This window comes from Scyliorhinus canicula, chromosome 1 (genome assembly GCF_902713615.1).
Source record: "Scyliorhinus canicula chromosome 1, sScyCan1.1, whole genome shotgun sequence".
Taxonomy (NCBI): Eukaryota; Metazoa; Chordata; class Chondrichthyes; order Carcharhiniformes; family Scyliorhinidae; genus Scyliorhinus; species Scyliorhinus canicula.
This window is the reverse complement of record NC_052146.1, coordinates 202,094,271-202,113,156: the sequence shown is the minus strand read 5'-3', so window position 1 is coordinate 202,113,156 and position 18,886 is coordinate 202,094,271. Positions and strand designations below refer to the sequence as shown.

At 45.6% G+C, this 18,886-nt stretch overlaps 1 protein-coding gene across 1 annotated transcript in view; it reads left to right on the top strand.

Annotated features, from left to right (window-relative positions):
* The window catches only part of LOC119971048 (beta-soluble NSF attachment protein), a 74,817-nt gene that overhangs the window by 40,433 nt on the left and 15,498 nt on the right, over nucleotides 1–18,886 (top strand). The window contains exons 3-7 of the mRNA XM_038806171.1: nucleotides 7,452–7,568; nucleotides 9,979–10,025; nucleotides 10,167–10,244; nucleotides 14,455–14,510; nucleotides 14,597–14,681. Of these exons, the coding sequence (XP_038662099.1) occupies nucleotides 7,452–7,568; nucleotides 9,979–10,025; nucleotides 10,167–10,244; nucleotides 14,455–14,510; nucleotides 14,597–14,681 (383 nt within the window). The remainder of the gene's footprint in view (nucleotides 1–7,451; nucleotides 7,569–9,978; nucleotides 10,026–10,166; nucleotides 10,245–14,454; nucleotides 14,511–14,596; nucleotides 14,682–18,886) is intronic.

The following is an 18,886-nucleotide window of genomic DNA, read 5'->3' as shown; positions in this document are numbered from 1 at the left end:
ATTGCGACTTGGAAATGAACTTCCAGGTGATTGTGAAACCCAGGTATCTATTGCACTTGTCCTTCTAGATGGTAGTGGTCGTGGATTTGCAAGGTGTTGCCGAAGGAGCCTTAGTAAGTTCCTACAGTGCATCTTATAGATCTTTGTTGGTGGGGGAAGGATTGAATGTTTGTGGAAGGGATGCGAATCAAGCGGTCTGCTTTGTCCTGGCGGGCATTGAGGTTATTAGTGGAGCTGCACTCATCCAGGCAAGTGGAGAGTATTCCATTATACTCCTGACTTGTGCGTTGTAGATGGTGGATAGGCTTTGGAGAGTAAGGAGGTGAGTTACTCGCTGCAGAATTCCCAGCCTCTGATCTGGTTTTGTAGCTGCATTATATGATAGCCCAGTTCAGTTTTGGGTACAAGATAACCCCCATGATGTTGATAGTGGGGGATTCCACAATAGTACTGTCAGTGAATATCAAGGAGCTTTAGTTAGGTTATCTCTTGTTGGAGAGGATCTTTGCCTGGTACTTGTGTAGTGTGAATGTTACATGCCATTGTCGACCCATGCCTGGTGGATGTTGGGTTGTTTCACTATCTGAGGATTTGGGAATGGTGCTGAACGTACGCAGTCATCAGCAAACATTCCCAATCTGAGTTTATGACAGAAGGAAGATATTGATGAAGCAGCTGAACATGGTTGGGCTCAGGACACTAGCATGAGGAATCCCTTAAGTGATGTTGAGGATCTGACATGATTAACCTCCTACAACTTTCGCCATGTTCCTTTGTGCCAGGTATGATTCCAACCAGCGGAGAGTTTCCCCCGATTCCCATTGACTCCAGTTTTGCCAGGGATCTTGATGCCATGTTTGGTCAAATGCTGCCTTTATGTCAAGGACAGTCACTCTCACCTCACCTCTGGGGTTTAACCCTTTTGTTCATGTTTGGATCAAGGTTGTAATGAGGTCAGAAGCTGAGTGGCCTTGGCGGAACTCAAACTGAGCGTCCGTGAGCAGGTTGTTGTTACTCATGTGCTGCTTCATAGATATAGAATTTACAGTGCAGAAGGAGGCCATTTGGCCCATCGAGTCTGCACCGGCTCTTTGAAAGAGCACCCTACCCATAGTCCACATCTCCACCCTATCCCCATAACCCAGTAACCCAACACTAAGGGCAATTTTGGACACTAAGGGCAATTTAGCATGGCCAATCCACCTAACCTGCACATCTTTGGACTGTGGGAGGAAACCGGAGCACCCGGAGGAAACACGCACACACACGGGGAGAATGTTTGGACTCCGCACAGACAGTGACCCAAGCTGGGAATCGAACCTGGGACCCTGGAGCTGTGAAGCAATTTGTGCTAACCACAATGCTACCGTGCTGCACGGCTGACAACTCCTTCCATCACTTTACTCATGATCGAGGTAGACTGTTGGAGTGGTAATTGACCAAATTGAATTTGTTCTGCTTTTTGTGTACAGGACATACCGTGTCAATTTTCCACATTGCCGGGTAGATGTCAATGTTGTAGCTGTACTGGAACAGATTGGCTAGGGGTGTGGCTAGTCCTACTGCACACATCTTCAGTGCTATTGCCAGGATATTGTCAGGGCCTATAGCATTTGCAGTATCCGATGCCTTTAACCCTTTTTCACCAGAAGGCATTGGCTCGTTTCCAGGGTTTGACTACAGGCCTTCCTCCTCTAGGAACTTCATCCAATTAGCCACTCCCTTATGAGTTCGGACAGATAGTATTGGCATACAGTTTGATTATGGGATGGTGTCAAAGCTGAGCCTTTTCCTGTCCTCACATGCTAAGCATACATACAAACATCCAGCATTGTAACTGAATAGCAATCAAGAGCAAGAACACTGGTTGTGTGATTTTTTTTTAACCTGCTATTTCAGGAATGTTGTGGAAGTGTATCGCTTTATGCAGTCACTTGAGAGAAGAAACAAGAAAAGGGGTGGGATTCTCTCGTACCCGGCGGGGCGGGGGGGTCCTGGAGGGACGGAGTGGCGTGAACCACTCCGGTGTCGGGCCACCCCAAAGGTGTGAAATCCTCCGCACTTTTAGGGGTCGGGCCCGCCCCGGAGTGGTTGGCGCTCTGCCAGCTGGCGTGGAAGGCCTTTGGCACCACACTAGCCGTGGCCGAAGGGACTCCGCCGGCCGTTGTGGGTCCGCGCATGCGCGGGAGCGTTAGCGGCTGCTGACGTCATCCCCGCGCATGCACGGGGGGGGGGGGGGGTTCACCTACGCGTCGGCCATGGCGGACGCTGACATGGCCGGCGTGTAGGAAAAGAGTGCCCCCATGGCACAGGCCTGCCCGCGGATTGGTGGGCCCCGATCGCGGGACAGGCACCCCCCCGGGGCCAGATCGCTCCACGCTCCCCTCCCCCCCCCCCCCCCGGACCCCGGAGCCCGCCCACGCCGTGAGGTCCCACCGGTAAGGGACCTAGTCCAATTTACGCCGGCGGGGCCGGCATAGAACCAGCAGGACTTCGGCCCATCACGGGGGTGTCGGTGAATCCCGTCCAAAATTTTTAAAAATTTAATTTTCAGGAAAGGAAATGAGCATAAATAGGGACTTGGCTGTCCTTAGATACATTATGATACCCCTTGAACAGCCAACAACCAATGATGAAATAGGCAACCTCCCCACATCCTTATGGTTAATACTCAGGTTCTTAGCTTTCAAAATACCAGTTGATGATTACTGTTCCAACTTGGATAAAAATTATTCTTTTTGATGTACAGAATTTGAATTGTCATTGTTGGCTAGTATGACCACCATTCCAAGATACTGAATCTACTTTCGAGAGCAGCACGATAGCATAGTGGTTAGCACAATTGCTTCACAGCTTCAGGATCCCAGGTTCGACTCCCGGCTTGGGTCACTGTCTGTGCGGAGTCTGCACGTTCTCCCCGTGTCTGCGTGGGTTTCCTCCCACAATCCAAAGATGTGCAGGTTAGGTGGATTGGCCATGCCAAGTTGCCCTTCGTGTCCAAAATTGCCTTAGTGTTGGGTGCGGTTACTAGGTTATGGTGATAAGGTGGAGGTGTGGGCTTGGGTGGGGTGCTCTTTCCAAGAGCCGGTGCAGACTCGATGGGCCGAATGGCCTGCTTCTGCGCTGTAAATTCTATGACACCCAGTTCAGCTTTTATAAATTAACCTTCTTATTCATGCTATCTAACCTAGCATGATGGCCAAGACAAAAGTTTAAGGTTCCTGAACTTGTGTCCTTTACATGCAGAAGTCCTCCATAAACCTTTTCTCAATAGAACGTTTGATAGCACTACCATGGAACACATAATTGATTTTTTCCCTTCTAATCGAATGCGAGTGGTAATTCAAAGATAAACTGGTACCGTTGATGGTGGGGATGTTTGAGGAGGCGATAGGGAAGGGGGTGTTATCACAAACGTTGGGACATGCATCGATTTCCCTGTTGCTTAAAAGAGATAAGGATCCGGCGGAGTGTGGGTTGTATGGGCCCTTATCACTTTTAAACATGGACGCAAAGATATTGGCGAAGGTACTGGCAGGTAGGCTAGAGGAGTGCCTCCCGAAGCTGATAGGTGAAGATCAGACGGGGTTTGTGAGAGGAAGGCAGCTCTTTTCGAACATTATGAGGGTATTGAACGTGGTTATGGCACTGGTGAAAGGGAAGGAAACAGGTGGTTGTGGCATTGGGCACCGAGAAAGCATTTGACCGGGTAGAATGGGGGTACTTGATGTCAGTTCTGGATCGGTTTGGGATTGGACTAAGATTTATGGACTGGGTAAAGTTACTGTATGAGGAGCTGAGGGCGAGTGTCCACACAAATAACATCAGCTCAGAATACTTTCCTCTCCACCGTGGGACTAAGCAGGGATGTCCTTTGTCCCCCCTGCTGTTTGCACTCGCGATTGAGCCGTTGGCCATCGCATTGAGAAGTTCAGGGGTATGGAAATGGATAGTGTTGCGGGGGGGGGGGGGGGGGGGGGGGAGAGAGATAGAGCATAGGGTATCCTTGTGTGCCGATGACTTGTTATTATGCGTGTTGGAACCAACTGTGTCAATAGGGGAAATACTGGAGCTGCTTCGGGTGTTTGGGTCTTTCTCTGGATACAAATTAAATCTAGACAAGAGTGAATATTTTGTGGTGTCTCAGTCGGGGGGGGGGGCTGCTGCCATTCCGTAGGGCAGGGACTCGCTTTAGATACCAGAGCGTGCAGGTTGCCCGGAATTGGGGGGGGGCTCCGTAGATCCAACATTTCTAGTTTGGTGGGGAGGGTGAAAGCTGACCTGGCAAGGTGGGATGGTCTCCCTCTGTCACAGGCGGGTCGGATACAGGCGGTTCAAATGAACATGTTGCCGTGATTTCTGTTTATTTTCCAATGCCTGATGACTTTCCTGCCAAAGGCATTTTTTTTAGAGAGATTGAAGGGATGATTACCTTGTTCATATGGGGAGGTAAGGTGGCCAGAATTAGAAAGGTGCTGCTACAGAGAGGAAGGCAGGCACGGGGTTTGGGTCTTCCGAACCTGATGTATTATTACTGGATGGCGAATGTGGAGAAAGTACGGAGCTGGGTCAGAGGGGTTGACACCCAGTGGGTCAGAATGGAGGAGAGTTTGGGTAGGCGGTCGGGATTGAAGGCGCTAGCTCTCAACGGCCCCAGGGAAATACTAACGGAGTCCGGCTAGTAATAGCATTGTTGAGAAGTTGGAGCCAGTTTCGACAGCACTTTGAGTTGGGGGCAGGGTCAAGGGAAATGCCGATTCGGGGGAAACCATAGATTTGAGCCAGGGAAGTGGATGTTAGATCTACCATCCAGATTCAGCTGCACTTTGCAAATCACTAAATCTCAGTAGAAATTTAAGTTAAAACCTCTCAGGTGCAAATAAGAATTGTTTTATTGTCTTCTATTGATTACAATCGAAAGACATTTAAAAGGCAATTCGTAGACAATTGAAACTTTCAAAGAATCACAGAAATTATTTTCTTGCTTAGGCAAACAGCTCGTAATAACTTCAAAAGTCATCAGAAAATGAAATATGAAAGACAGCGAATAGTTCAGTCAAAGTATAGATTGATTCCGGAGAGAGAGAGAGAGAGAGAGAAAGAACTCCAGCTAAAAATGGCCGAACAAAACTTCAGTTATACTGTTTCATATCTGTCTTTAGCCATCGAATTACACCCCTATGTAATCCTAATTGGTTTCGATTAACATCAAATGAGTTTGATTTGAGGGTTAGTTGTCACTCATTTATAGGCAACATTAACCTTAAAATGTATTCTTATATCAGCTAGGAATGCGATTCGGCTTTCTTATCACATGCTTGCCTTGTCCTTGGTTTATTTTATCTTGCAAATGTATTTTGCTAGCTGCACAGGAATTTCTGTTTGCTGCTCTGTTCTTGAAATGCTGCATGTGTTTTTTTTTAAATGACCTGAGGTTATGAGTGATTCAATAGACCAGGGGCTCAATACTAAATAGCTATCTTTCCAACTATCACTTTTACCTATTAGATGTATTAGCAAACAGCCGGCTTCTGCAGTGGGATGGAAATTTTCAGAGATGGGAGGAGAAAGGATTTAGGACACTAAAAGATTTGTTTCTTGGGGGTTGTTGTGCAGGATTGAAGGAGCTGGGAGCAAAGTATGGGCTGGAGCAGGGGGAAATGTTTAGATACATGCAAGTTCGCGACTTTGCCAGGAAGGAAATACAGAGCTTCCCGGTAGAGCCAGTTTCCACATTGCTGGAGGAGGTGCTGACGACAAGGGGACTGGAGAAGTGGGTAGTGTCGGCAGTTTACGGGGTTATTTTAGAAAAGGAGGAGGCACTGAAAGGGATGAAGGCAAAGTGGGAGGAAGAGTTGGGAGAGCGTATGGAGGAGGGGTTCTGGTGTGAGGTGCTCCGGAGGGTGAACGCCACCACCTCCTGCGTGAGGTTGGGGCTGATATAGCTGAAGGTGGTATATAGAGCACACCTCACAGGGGCAAGGATGAGTCAGCTCTTTGAGGGGGTAGAAGATGTGTGTGAACATTGTGGGGAGGGCGCAAACCACGATCGTATGTTTTAGACCTGCCCAAAGCTGGAGGATTACTGGAAAGAAGTTTTTAGGTTAATCTCCAAAGTGGTGCACGAAAACTGGACCTGGGTCCTCGGGAGGCCATATTCCGGGTGTCGGACCAGCCGGGGTTGGAAACAGGTGCTGAGGCAGATGTTGTAGCCTTTGCCTTGTTGATTGCCCGAAGGCGGACCCTGTTGGTGGGGGGACCTGCTGGAATTCCTGACTCTCGAGAAAGTCAAATTTGAACTGAGGGGAAGGATGGAGGGTTCTACAATTCATTGGCATTATTCATTATGCACTTTCAAGAATTGGATTACATCACACATTAGGTAGGGGGGAGGGGGTTGGGAGGGTTGGGGGGAGGGGGACGGTATGTATTAATGGTGACTATGGGTGATTCCTGATTCCTTTTTGTTATTTGTTTCTGTTAACATGTGGGCTGCTGTTTGGGTGTTTGTGGGAGAATGGGATTGCTGTTATTGATATGGGGATTGACATTACACTTGTTACTGATTGTTTATTGTTGGTGGGTGCAAATTTGGGAGAAAATGTGAAAAAGGAGGAGAATAAAAATATTTATTTTAAAAAAAATAATTGAATGTAACTGGAATAATCTTTCTAATGTTGCAACGAAAGTATTTTCTTTATGAATAACCTTTCTGCTGCCTTTCTTCAAAGCGCGGCAAAGAGGTTTGATTATTTTTCTATGACCTTCTTTGAGTGGCCTTTAGCTGAAAATTTTGTTCAGTAAAACAATCGCACATTAATACCAGTTAATTGCTGTGTTGAACTATGTTAATTCAAGAGAAACTAAAATTGAGTAAATGATCTAATTAGTCACACTGGAAGCTCCAAGCCAATTGTAGAATAGCTATCTTAATGGATTTCATATATTAAAAGTTACTGTTTGTGAAATGTATGGATGAGCCATTCACATTTACAGGTAATGTTCTTCTTAATGCTATTTTAACTGTGCGTTAATCCAGACAATGTCAAGTTGATACATTATGTGTCAAACCACTGAAACTGGCAACTGTAATTTCTACCTTCATTTCTTTAGGACAAACTTGAAAAGGAATTTCAATGGATTTGTAGACTTCGATGCAAGCATGGCAAAGGAGGTTGCATGTCAAATGAGAATATTGTTGATACAAATTAATGCTGTTGCAGCAGTCTTTAAAGGATTATAATGCACGGCAATACACATCCATGTAACCTGTTTCCACGCAACGGTGTAAACCAGAACTTGTTCACAGATTGGAGAATTTAGTCATAGCAGATGTGATGATTGATGAGATGTGCTGAATAAAGGGGACTGCCTTCATAGTTTGCATGGGTAAAGTTCTCTCCATGTGTTTAAAGTACAGTAGATTTGACTGTTTTCTTTCCATTGACTAGCTGCGGGGAATGCATTTTGCCAAGCAGCCAGACTGCACCTACAGTTACAAAGCAAACACGATGCTGCCACCAGTTTTGTGGATGCCGGGAACGCATACAAGAAGGCAGATCCACAAGGTAGGATTTTTAAAACATGGCGGATGCAGAATTCCTGCTCGGTTTATTTATTCAGACATTTGTGCAAGTGGTGCAGGTGCTTAGTGGTAGATATCCAAGAGAATGAGAAACTGCAGCCATACGGTGCACACTTTTGACACTCGGTTGCTGAGTTGGTTAGAGTCCCAAGAGTGTTGCATCAGCAACTCTCCAATCTAGGATTACCACGCGGCGATCAATTGTGAAGGAGTGGGCAGAAATGGTGAGGATACAGGGCCCACCTGCAGCAGAGATTCAGTGGAAATTCCCTTGTCAGAAAGGTTTGCCCTGAGGGCTTGGCATTTGGTCTGGAAAACGTTAAATTCAGCAGCTTTAGACAGACTGCAGCTTGCCATTCTAGTAAAGGGAGTTATGACTGTGGCCATAGTGAAATGTGTGGGCAGGGCTGTTCCCTTTGAGGCAGGAGATTTGTCCTCTCTGCTGTCCATATCCCATGAATGGATAAAAAAGAAAACCTCTGACCTGGTTACATTTTAGGAAGAAAATGGATTGGCATCAGGAGAAAGACCTCCTGTTTTTGTACACGTTTCTATGGCTCACTCAGCATGATAAGTTGGTATCCTTCCAAAGGAGGATGGTCCCATTTGGAAGCAAGGCTGCCAGTGCCCAGTGATGGCTTTGACTGAATTACTGCAGTAGGAGGGGATGGAGTTATAGAATTGTCACCAATAAGAGACCTATGGCAATGCTCTGTGAGTCCACAGTTCGAATCTGCCATGGTAGATGGTGAAATTTGAATTCAACAAAAATCTGGAATTAAAAGTCTAATAATGACCATGACTCTATTGTTGGAAAGTCCCATCTGGTTCACTAATATCCTTTAGGGGAGGAAATCTGCCATCCTTACCTGGTCTGGCCTACATATGATGCCTGACACACAACAATCTGGTTGACTCTAAAAATTCCCTCTGAAATCAGTTGAAGGGCAAATACGGATGGGCAATAAAATGCTGAGCCAGCCAGCCATGTCCATATCCCATGAATGGATAAAAAAGAAAACCTCTGACCTGGCTACATTTTAGGAAGAAAATGGATTGGCATCAGGAGAAAGACCTCCTGTTTTTGTACACGTTTCTATGGCTCACTCAGCATGATAAGTTGGTATCATCTGGTACCATTAAAAGAATTGCATAGTTATTGTCCCTTTTGCATACAAACCTTTCTCTTGCCAAAGGAAGGTGGCATGTGTGGAGATAGATGTATTGACTTGTACCCTGAGATTCTGATCTGCTGATAAGAGGTTCCTCAATGGTGTCGGCCATTGTGCTTGTACAGGTAAGCTTGTGTCCCTCAACAACCACTCCCCCGACAACTAATGTTTCACCTCTTTCCCACATAGAGCTATGGACACAGTGACAGCTGAGGCTCAGTGGAGCGATTAAAATTGGGACGAGGACAGGGATGAGGGTGAATGGGAGTGTGAATTTGGATGATGCCAAGGTTGCAGTGTGAAGAGTGGCATGGTGGTGCAGTAGGTTAACACTGCGGCCTCATGGCGCCGAGGTCCCAGGTTCAATCCCAGCTCTGAGTCACTGTCCGTGTGGGGTTTTTCTCCCCGTCCTCGTGTGGGTTTTGCCCCCACAACCCAAAAATGTGCAAGCTAGGTGGATTGGCCACGCTAAATTGCTCTTTAATTGGGGAAAAATGAATTGGGTACTCTAAAATTTGAAAAACAAATGTTGCAGTGTGTGGCACATGGGAGGGTCAGAGTGTGTTCAGGTCTAGATGAATGAAGCAGACCCATACAAACCATTGGTTTTTGTTTTGTTAGGAAAGCTCAATAGTCTTGTTGCCAGTAGAAAAACTGATATGAGGGGCAGTGGTTAGCGCTGCTGCCTCACTGTGCCGAGGACCCAGATATGGCCTCGGCCCCAGGTCACTGTCCTTGTGGAGTTTGCACATTTTCCCCGTGTCTGCGTGGGTCTCACCTCCGCAACCCAAAGATGGGCAGGGTAGGTGGATTGGCCACAATAAATTGCCCCTTAATTGGAAAAAAATTAATTGGTACTTTAAATTTATTTAAAAAAAAAGAAAAAGTAATATGGTGTCCCTGTTGGCAATATCTGTCAGATTTATCCACATAATTGCCAATTTTTGCAGACTATCTATTTGTACTTAAAAAATTTACACGTATCTAAATAATTAATCTGATTTGTTAGTACCATTGTGGATCAGGGATGATGGGTGAATGGGAGTTGGTCTGAGTTAGGACATGGGAAATAAAGTTTGGATGATATCAAGGTTGCAGTGGGAGGGCCAGAGTGTGCTTTTATAAAAAGGAAATTAAAATGACTGAGATACTCTCTCCAGATTGAACAGTGCAAAACTGGACATTTCTTTTCTGAAGTAGCCTTTGTTGCTTCCCCCACAGAGGCCATCAACTGCTTAAATGCCGCCATTGACATATACACAGATATGGTAAGAAAGTTTCATTAAAATTCATGTAATCTCTGAAATAGATTAATGTATCTGTATTGTGCAGAGTAACAAATGATGTTTATGTGGTAAATTCATTTGAAGGCACTGTTTAATGGCTGCTTCTCTATTTTTTTTCCATAGGGGCGATTTACTATTGCAGCAAAACACCATATTACCATTGCAGAAATTTATGAATCTGAACTGGTAGACATTGAAAAGGTATTGGATGATACTTAAATCTTCTTTACACACAGTGTGCTTTTCATTGTACCGTTTTTAAACTGTTAAAAATATTTTGGTACCCATTTTGTACATTTGTAGAGATGGCCGTATTGATAATCCATATGCTCTGGGAAACGGCCTGTATTTTCTGGTTGTGCTATGTTCCTATTAAGACCAAAGTAAATTTGGGAGCTGAAAGAGGGCTTCCTGATTATGACATTATTGGGTTTCAAGAAATGTCCATGTGAATGAGGTTGACGTGGGGATAGAAAGTTAAGAAACAAAAAGGTAAGTAGAAATGGTGAGGTACCAACTTCTGAGGTGATGGGCAGTCCAGATCACAGAATTGGTGTGAGTAGAAACAAGCAAACATTATTTGGAAATTCAAAACAGATACTGGTGTTGAAACAGGTCTCTGAGAATAGAGCAGAGACTGTGGGCGGAATTTACCAGCTATTCACACCAGCGGGATATTCTGGTCCCACCGATGGTGCACCCCTGCCTTGGATGTCCGCCGACAAGGGGTGCATTCAATGGGAAGTCACAACGGTGGAAACAGAAGATCCCGCTGGTGGGCTGCCTCTGCCACCGAAAAACACGTGGCGGTCTGCTCGGTAAATCCTGCCCTACGTTAACCTGTGCATGTGTTATACAGCTGGAAAGGGCATAGAGTTGATGAGGGGAAGAGCAGGAGATGGGGGATTGAGAAAGACCCACTGCTACTCTTTCAATGTTTCCAGGGCCAAACAGATCATTTAAAGGGATCCTCAGGAGTCTCTGGGAATTCTGAACCCATCAAGAAAAAAGCTCTTTTAATCTCCACTTCATTCTTCCAGTGATTGCTTGGAGTTAAGACTCCTTTGTTTCTGATTTATCAAGCTTGAACTATGCAACCTATCTTTATACTTTAACCCTTTTAGCACCGGTAGCATATCATGCCTGCACCCTTTCAAGGTCAATATATCCTTTCTGAGATGCGGTAGCCGGAATCTAATGTATGCCAGACCCGAACAACCTAATTTCCTCTTTAGTTCCTTTGCCAATTGTTTTTTTAAATGTTTTTTCCAATTAAGGGGCAATTTAGCGTGGCCAATCCATCAACCCTGCACATCTTTGGGTTGTGGGGGTGAGACCCACGCAGACATGGGAAGAATGTGCAAACTCCACACGGACAATGACCCGGGGCCAGGATCGAACCCGGGTTCTCAGTGCCATGAGGCAGCAGTGCTAATCACTGCGCCACTGTGCCGCCCCTGCCAATTGTTTTAAACCAATGACCTCTGGTTACTAAGCCAATTTCCAGTTTCTCCCTGTTTGCTCTGTCAAATTTTGAATATCTCTTTTAGGTTTTCCCTTAATCTACTGTGCTCAAAGATGACAATCTCAGCTTCTAGAATCTCTCCACATAAGTGCCCCTTATCGCTGTTGTCATCCTGGTAAACCTTCATCCTTATTAAGGTGCAGCATCCACTGTTGTACTCAGTGCTCTAGCTGAAGCGTAGCCAGAGATTTGTAAAAGATTTAGAATCATAGAATTTACAGTGCAGAAGGAGGCCATTCGACCCATTGAGTCTGCACTGGCTCTTGGAAAGAGCACCGTACTTAAGCCCACGCCTCCACCATATCCCCGTAACCCAGTAACCACACCTATCCTTTTTTTTTGGATACTAAGGGCAATTTATCATGGCCAATCCACCTAACTGCACATTTAGCATGACTTTTGTATTCAATGGTCCAACTTACAGAGCCAAGGGCGCAATTCTCCGCTCTCACGAAAATTCGGAGAATAGCGGGCGGCGTAAATTTTTACGGACACGCTGGTCCGACGCCCTCCCGCTATTCTCCCTCCCCCCCCCCCCCCCACGCCTGCCTCCCGACACGAATCGCTGCCCGCCGTTTTTTTACGGCGAGCAGCGATTCTCTCCTGGCTGATGGGCCGATTTCCAAGGCCTTTACGGCCGTTTTTACAAGCGTAAAACACACCTGCTCTGACCGTTCGTAAACACGGCCGTAAAGTCCCGTTCCCGGGAACCATAGCACCGATTGGCACGGCCATACCAATCGCGGGCAGCGGGTACTTACCCCGCGCACTCTTTCTCCCTCCGCCGCCCCGATGGATCCATCCGCGGGGCTTCTGTGGGGCATAACGGCCCGCGCATGCGCGGGTTTCACACACAAGCGCGATGACGTCATACGCGCATACGCAGGTTGGAGTCGTCCAATCCGCGCATGCGCGGCTGACGTCATCTGACGTCATCTGACGCGTCAGCCGTCGCTAACTCTGGCTAGTGGGCTTAATGAAATTCGTTAAGCCCGCGATGCCGGAGTTCACGGCCGCGCGATACTAGCCCCGACCGGGGAGCTGAATCGATTCCCGGTCAGGGGGGCGGAGGCTGTCGTCAAACGCGCCCGTTTTTGACGCCAGCTTCCCGAGTTTTCGTAACTCGGGAGAATCGCGGCCCAAGTGTCCCATATGCTCTCTTAGCTGCCCTACTAACTTACCTTGTCAACCTCAAAGCGTTGTGAATTATCCCGACTCTATCTCCCACCAGTTCCCTCCCATTGTCAATAAATTATCTTCAATTCCACGTGCTTTCATTATTCCTAATAGCATCTTAGGTGGAATATTATCACATGGCTTCTGGCAGTTCAAATAAATAATGTCTATGGACACTCATTTATCTTTTACATTAATTGACAGTCTTCCAATCAAGGTTCCAATGTTGCCCATATTATGGTTCTAACATTAATCTTTGCAACAGCAAATTGGACTAAAAATTAGAGTGTAATTGATGGTTTGTTGTGCTAAGATTTTGTCATGCATATTCATTAGGGCCTCCAGTCATGCTTTCATGGTTACGTATAGTTTGACTAAATGAACCAATACCTCCTATATGGCAGTGGAACACACTTTCACTTGGTGGCGTAATGGTAATGTCATTGAATCACTAATCCAAATGCTACAGGCTAATGCCCAGGGTCAAGGATTCTGCACAGCAGCTGGTGGAATTTAAAATTAATTAATAAATCTAGAATTTAAAATCTAGTCTCAATAACGGTGACCACAAAATCATTGTCAATTGTCCTAAAAATCTGGTTCACTAATGTCCTTTAGGGAAGGAAATCTGCTGCCCTTACCTGCTCTGGACTACATGTGACTTCAGATCCACAGCAATTTAGTTGACCCTTAACTGCCCTCTAAAATTATGTGGCAAACTAATCAATTCAAGGGCAATTAGGGTTGGGCAACAAATGCTGGCCCAGCCAGCGAAGCCCATCTTCCGTGAAAGAATAAATTAAAACAATATCCCCTGGGTTGGAGGAAGAACCTGTCTAAGATTGGTGAAAAGGAGAATCGAGGGCACGATTTAATAGGACAAAAGCAGAGTCCTGTTTTGGGCATATTTAGAGGGGCCACGGCTATTTAACGGCACTTTGCCCATTTTATTTGGCCTTGGCAAGGAACACCCGCCAAGGCCGTGCTTACATTATTTCCTGCACTACCGAGAAGAATATTCACGGACCGGGGTGCATTTTTAAATACAGCCTCTATCTTTTGAACCCCCCCCCCCTCAGCCACCCCACCGTGGTCTCAGGACCCCCCACTGCAGCCAACCTATCTCTTACCAGGTCCTGCTACCCCCCCCCCCCTCCCTCACCCCACCTCTTAAGGGCAAGGCATCCCCGTGCCCGATCTCTAGCAACGTGCAACCTGGCACCTTGACGGGCAGTGCCACCCAGGCACCCAGGTTGTGGCAGGGTGGCACTACCTGGGCGTCAGTGGGAGTGCCAGGGTGCCACCCTGCCCAGACCCCGACCTCCGGAGGTCGCTAATGACCTAGGAGACCTTCCCATGTGTCGTTATACCTGGTCCACGTTTGTGGAATCCAGTGTGAAACTGCACATAATGGCTCACTTAAATATGAGAATCTAGATCTTGCCCAGCAAGGGCGAGATCCAGATCGCGATGTCTCGTAAGATTCCGTTAAATCCTGCGAGATTTTTCGAGTGTCGCAAATCTCGTGTGAGGCCTCGCGAGAGGTCACCAACTCAAGGGCGACGAGTCAATTCCATCATGTCCCAAGTAGTCTGATAATATATAGTAGTTTCCTTTGGCAATGTATAGCACAGAGATCGACAGAAGCTGGTAAGGCTGCAAAGAGCGAACTGTGACATTTAACCATTTATTACATGTTTAATTTCTCAGGCTGTTGCTCACTATGAACAAGCTGCAGATTACTATAAAGGAGAAGAATCAAACAGGTATTTTACAGTCTATATGTGCAATGAATAAATACATCATATTCACATTTCTAGAAGCACTACTGATTTGGCTATTCTTGTTTCAGTTCTGCTAACAAGTGCCTGCTAAAAGTGGCTGCATATGCAGCGCAGCTAGAGCAGTATCAGAAGGCAATAGAAATCTACGAGCAGGTCAGTTATCATAGGAACTTGTTTCATTCCATGCATGTCTGACCCCTTTCCCCAATGTTTGTATAGCCCTAGTACATTCTGTACCTTATTTTTGAGCCAGAGTGGGAGGGGCATCACAGCTATATAAGAACATAAGAACATAAGAACTAGGAGCAGGAGTAGGCCATCTGGCCCCTCGAGCCTGCTCCGCCATTCAATTAGATCATGGCTGATCTTTTGTGGACTCAGCTCCACTTTCCGGCCCGAACACCATAACCCTTAATCCCTTTGTTCTTCAAACAACTATCTATCTTTACCTTAAAAACATGTAATGAAGGAGCCTCAACTGCTTCACTGGGCAAGGAATTCCATAGATTCACAACCCTTTGGGTGAAGAAGTTCCTCCTAAACTCAGTCCTAAATCTACTTCCCCTTATTTTGAGGCTATGCCCCCTAGTTCTGCTGTCACCCGCCAGTGGAAACAACCTGCCCGCATCTATCCTATTTATTCCCTTCATAATTTTAAATGTTTCTATAAGATCCCCCCTCATCCTTCAAAATTCCAACGAGTACAGTCCCAGTCTACTCAACCTCTCCTCATAATCCAACCCCTTCAGATCTGGGATTAACCTAGTGAATCTCCTCTGCACACCCTCCAGCGCCAGTACGTCCTTTCTCAAGTAAGGAGACCAAAACTGAACACAATACTCCAGGTGTGGCCGCACTAACACCTTATACAATTGCAACATAACCTCCCTAGTCTTAAACTCCATCCCTCTAGCAATGAAGGACAAAATTCCATTTGCCTTCTTAATCACCTGTTGCACTTGTAAACCAACCTTCTGTGACTCATGCACTAGCACACCCAAGTCTCTCTGAACAGCGGCATGCTTTAATATTTTATCGTTTAAATAATAATCCCGTTTGCTGTTATTCCTACCAAAATGGATAACCTCACATTTGTCAACATTGTATTCCATCTGCCAGACCCGAGCCCATTCACTTAACCTATCCAAATCCCTCTGCAGACTTCCAGTATCCTCTGCACTTTTCGCTTTACCACTCATCTTAGTGTCATCTGCAAACTTGGACACATTGCACTTGGTCCCCAACTCCAAATCATCAATGTAAATTGTGAACAATTGTGGGATCAACACGGATCCCTGAGGGACACCACTAGCTACTGATTGCCAACCAGAGAAACACCCATTTATCCCAACTCTTTGCTTTCTATTAATTAACCAATCCTCTATCCATGCTACTACTTTACCCTTAATGCCATGCATCTTTATCTTATGCAGCAACCTTTTGTGTGGCACCTTGTCAAAGGCTTTCTGGAAATCCAGATATACCACACCCATCGGCTCCCCGTTATCTACTGCACTGGTAATGTCCTCAAAAAATTCCACTAAATTAGTTAGGCATGACCTGCCTTTTACGAACCCATGCTGCATCTGCCCAATGGGACAATTTCTATCCAGATGCCTCGCAATTTCTTCCTTGATGATAGATTCCAGCATCTTCCCTATTACCGAAGTTAAACTCACTGGCCTATAATTTCCTGCTTTCTGCCTACCTCCTTTTTTAAACAGTGGCGTCACGTTTGCTAATTTCCAATCCACCGGGACCACCCCAGAGTCTAGTGAATTTCGGTAGATTATCACTAGTGCATCTGCAATTTCCCTAGCCATCTCTTTTAGCACTCTGGGATGCATTCCATCAGGGCCAGGAGACTTGTCTACCTTTAGCCCCATTAGCTTGCCCATCACTCCCTCCTTAGTGATAACAATCCTCTCAAGGTCCTCACCTGTCATAGCCTCATTTCTATCAGTCGCTGGCATGTTATTTGTGTCTTCCACTGTGAAGACCGACCCAAAAAACCTGTTCAGTTCCTCAGCCATTTCCTCATTTCCCATTATTAAAACTCCCTTCTCATCCTCTAAAGGACCAATATTTACCTTAGCCACTCTTTTCTGTCTTATATATTTGTAAAAACTTTTACTGTCTGTTTTTATATTCTGAGCAAGTTTACTCTCATACTCTATCTTACTCTTCTTTATAGCTTTTTTAGTAGCTTTCTGTTGCCCCCTAAAGATTTCCCAGTCCTCTAATCTCCCAGCAATCTTTGCCACTTTATATGCTTTTTCCTTCAATTTGATACTCTCCCTTATTTCCTTAGATATCCACGGTCGATTTTCCCTCTTTCTTCCGTCCTTCCTTTTTGTTGGTATAAACCTTTGCTGAGCACTGTGAAAAATCGCTTGGAAGGTTCTCCACTGTTCCTCAACTGTTCCACCATAAAGTCTTAGCTCCCAGTCTACCTTAGCTAGTTCTTCTCTCATCCCCTTGTAATCTCCTTTGTTTAAACACAAAACATTAGTATTTGATTTTACTTTCTCACCCTCCATCTGTATTTTAAATTCCACCATATTGTGATCGCTCCTTCTGAGAGGATCCCTAACTATGAGATCATGAATCAATCCTGTCTCATTACACAGGACAAGATCTAGGACCGCTTGTTCCCTCGTAGGTTCCATTACATACTGTTCTAGGAAACTATCGCGGATATATTCTATAAACTCCTCCTCACGGTTGCCTTGACCGACCTGGTTAAACCAATCGACATGTAGATTAAAATCCCCCATGATAACTGCTGTACCATTTCTACATGCATCAGTTATTTCTTTGTTTATTGCCTGCCCCACCATCTCGTTACTATTTGGTGGCCGATAGACTACTCCTATCAGTGACTTTTTCGCCTTACTATTCCTGATTTCCACCCAAATGGATTCAACCTTATCCTCCATAGCACCGATGTCATCCCTTACTATTGCCCGGATGTCATCCTTAAATAACAGAGCAACACCACCTCCCTTACCATCCACTCTGTCCCTCCAAATAGTTTGATACCCTCGGATATTTAACTCCCAGTCGTGACCATCCTTTAACCATGTTTCAGTAATGGCCACTAAAACATAGTCATTTACGATGATTTGTGCCACCAACTCATTTACTTTATTCCGAATACTACGAGCATTCAGGTTAAGTACACTTATGTTGGTTTTTTTACCTCTGTTTTGAATCTTAACATCTCCAGTTTTATTCCTTTTGTTATTACTGGGCCTATTCACTGTGCTCCCCTCAGTCACTGTACCTTGTACTGTCGCCCTTATGGATTTCTGACTATGTCTTCTCTGCCTTGCACTTTTCCCCTTACTTCCTTTTGTTTCTGTCCCTGTTTTACTACCTTCCAACATCCAGCATTGATTCCCATCCCCCTGCTATATTAGTTGGCAGAGTTGTGACATTTATGGTCTTTTTAACCTCGTAACCCTGGATCATTCCCATTCTCTGATCTTGGGTCACTCTTGAGGGGTGTCTGAGCTCTTAAAACCTTTTGGGAGTATCTGATTCTAGCCTTGAGACCTGGTAGTGTTTTTAGGTGCCATGATGCGCGCAGCAAACTGTGATTATTGCTTTCAAATATTGGGCTTCTGAAGAAGGTGCTGCTTCTATGAGGTCTACAAAAGTATGAGGAGAAAAGACAGAGTGGATAGTCAGAGACTTTTTCCCAGGGTTGAGGGGTCAATTACTGGGGGGGATAGGTTTAAGGTGCGAGGTGCAAGGTTTAGAGGAGCTGTACGAGGCAAATGTTTTACACAGAGGGTAGTGGGTGTCTGGAACTCTCTGTCGGAGGAAGTGTTGGAAGCAGGGGCGATAGTGACGTTTAAGGGGCATCTTGACAAATACATGAATAGGATGGGAATAGAGGGATACGGACCCCGGAAGTGTAGAAGATTTTAGTTTAGACGGGCAGCATGGTTGGCGCAGGCTCAGAGGGCCGAAGGACCTGTTCCTGTGCTGTACTTTTCTTTGTTTTTTTGTTCTTTGTTCCTTTGTCCCAGTTTCAGGTGTCGAGCACAGCAGACCTTGTCCTCAAGGGAATGAATGAATCAAATGAATTAATTAAGTAAACGTGTAAATCTGACGAGCAATGTGAAATAATTCCCCTTTGATAATGGGTGCAATTTAGCGGTTCCATTAGCCATGGGTGCAAATCCCGTTACGGTCGTTAAATCTCATGAGACAGCCAAAACGGGATTTGTACTGGTGAGATTTTGGTTTGAGATCTTCCCTGCCCCCTGCTACTGGCGACATGATCAGGTTCATGCCTTTTGAGTTGCATGATTTTTCATAAATTTTAATATAATTAACCGGCTTTACGC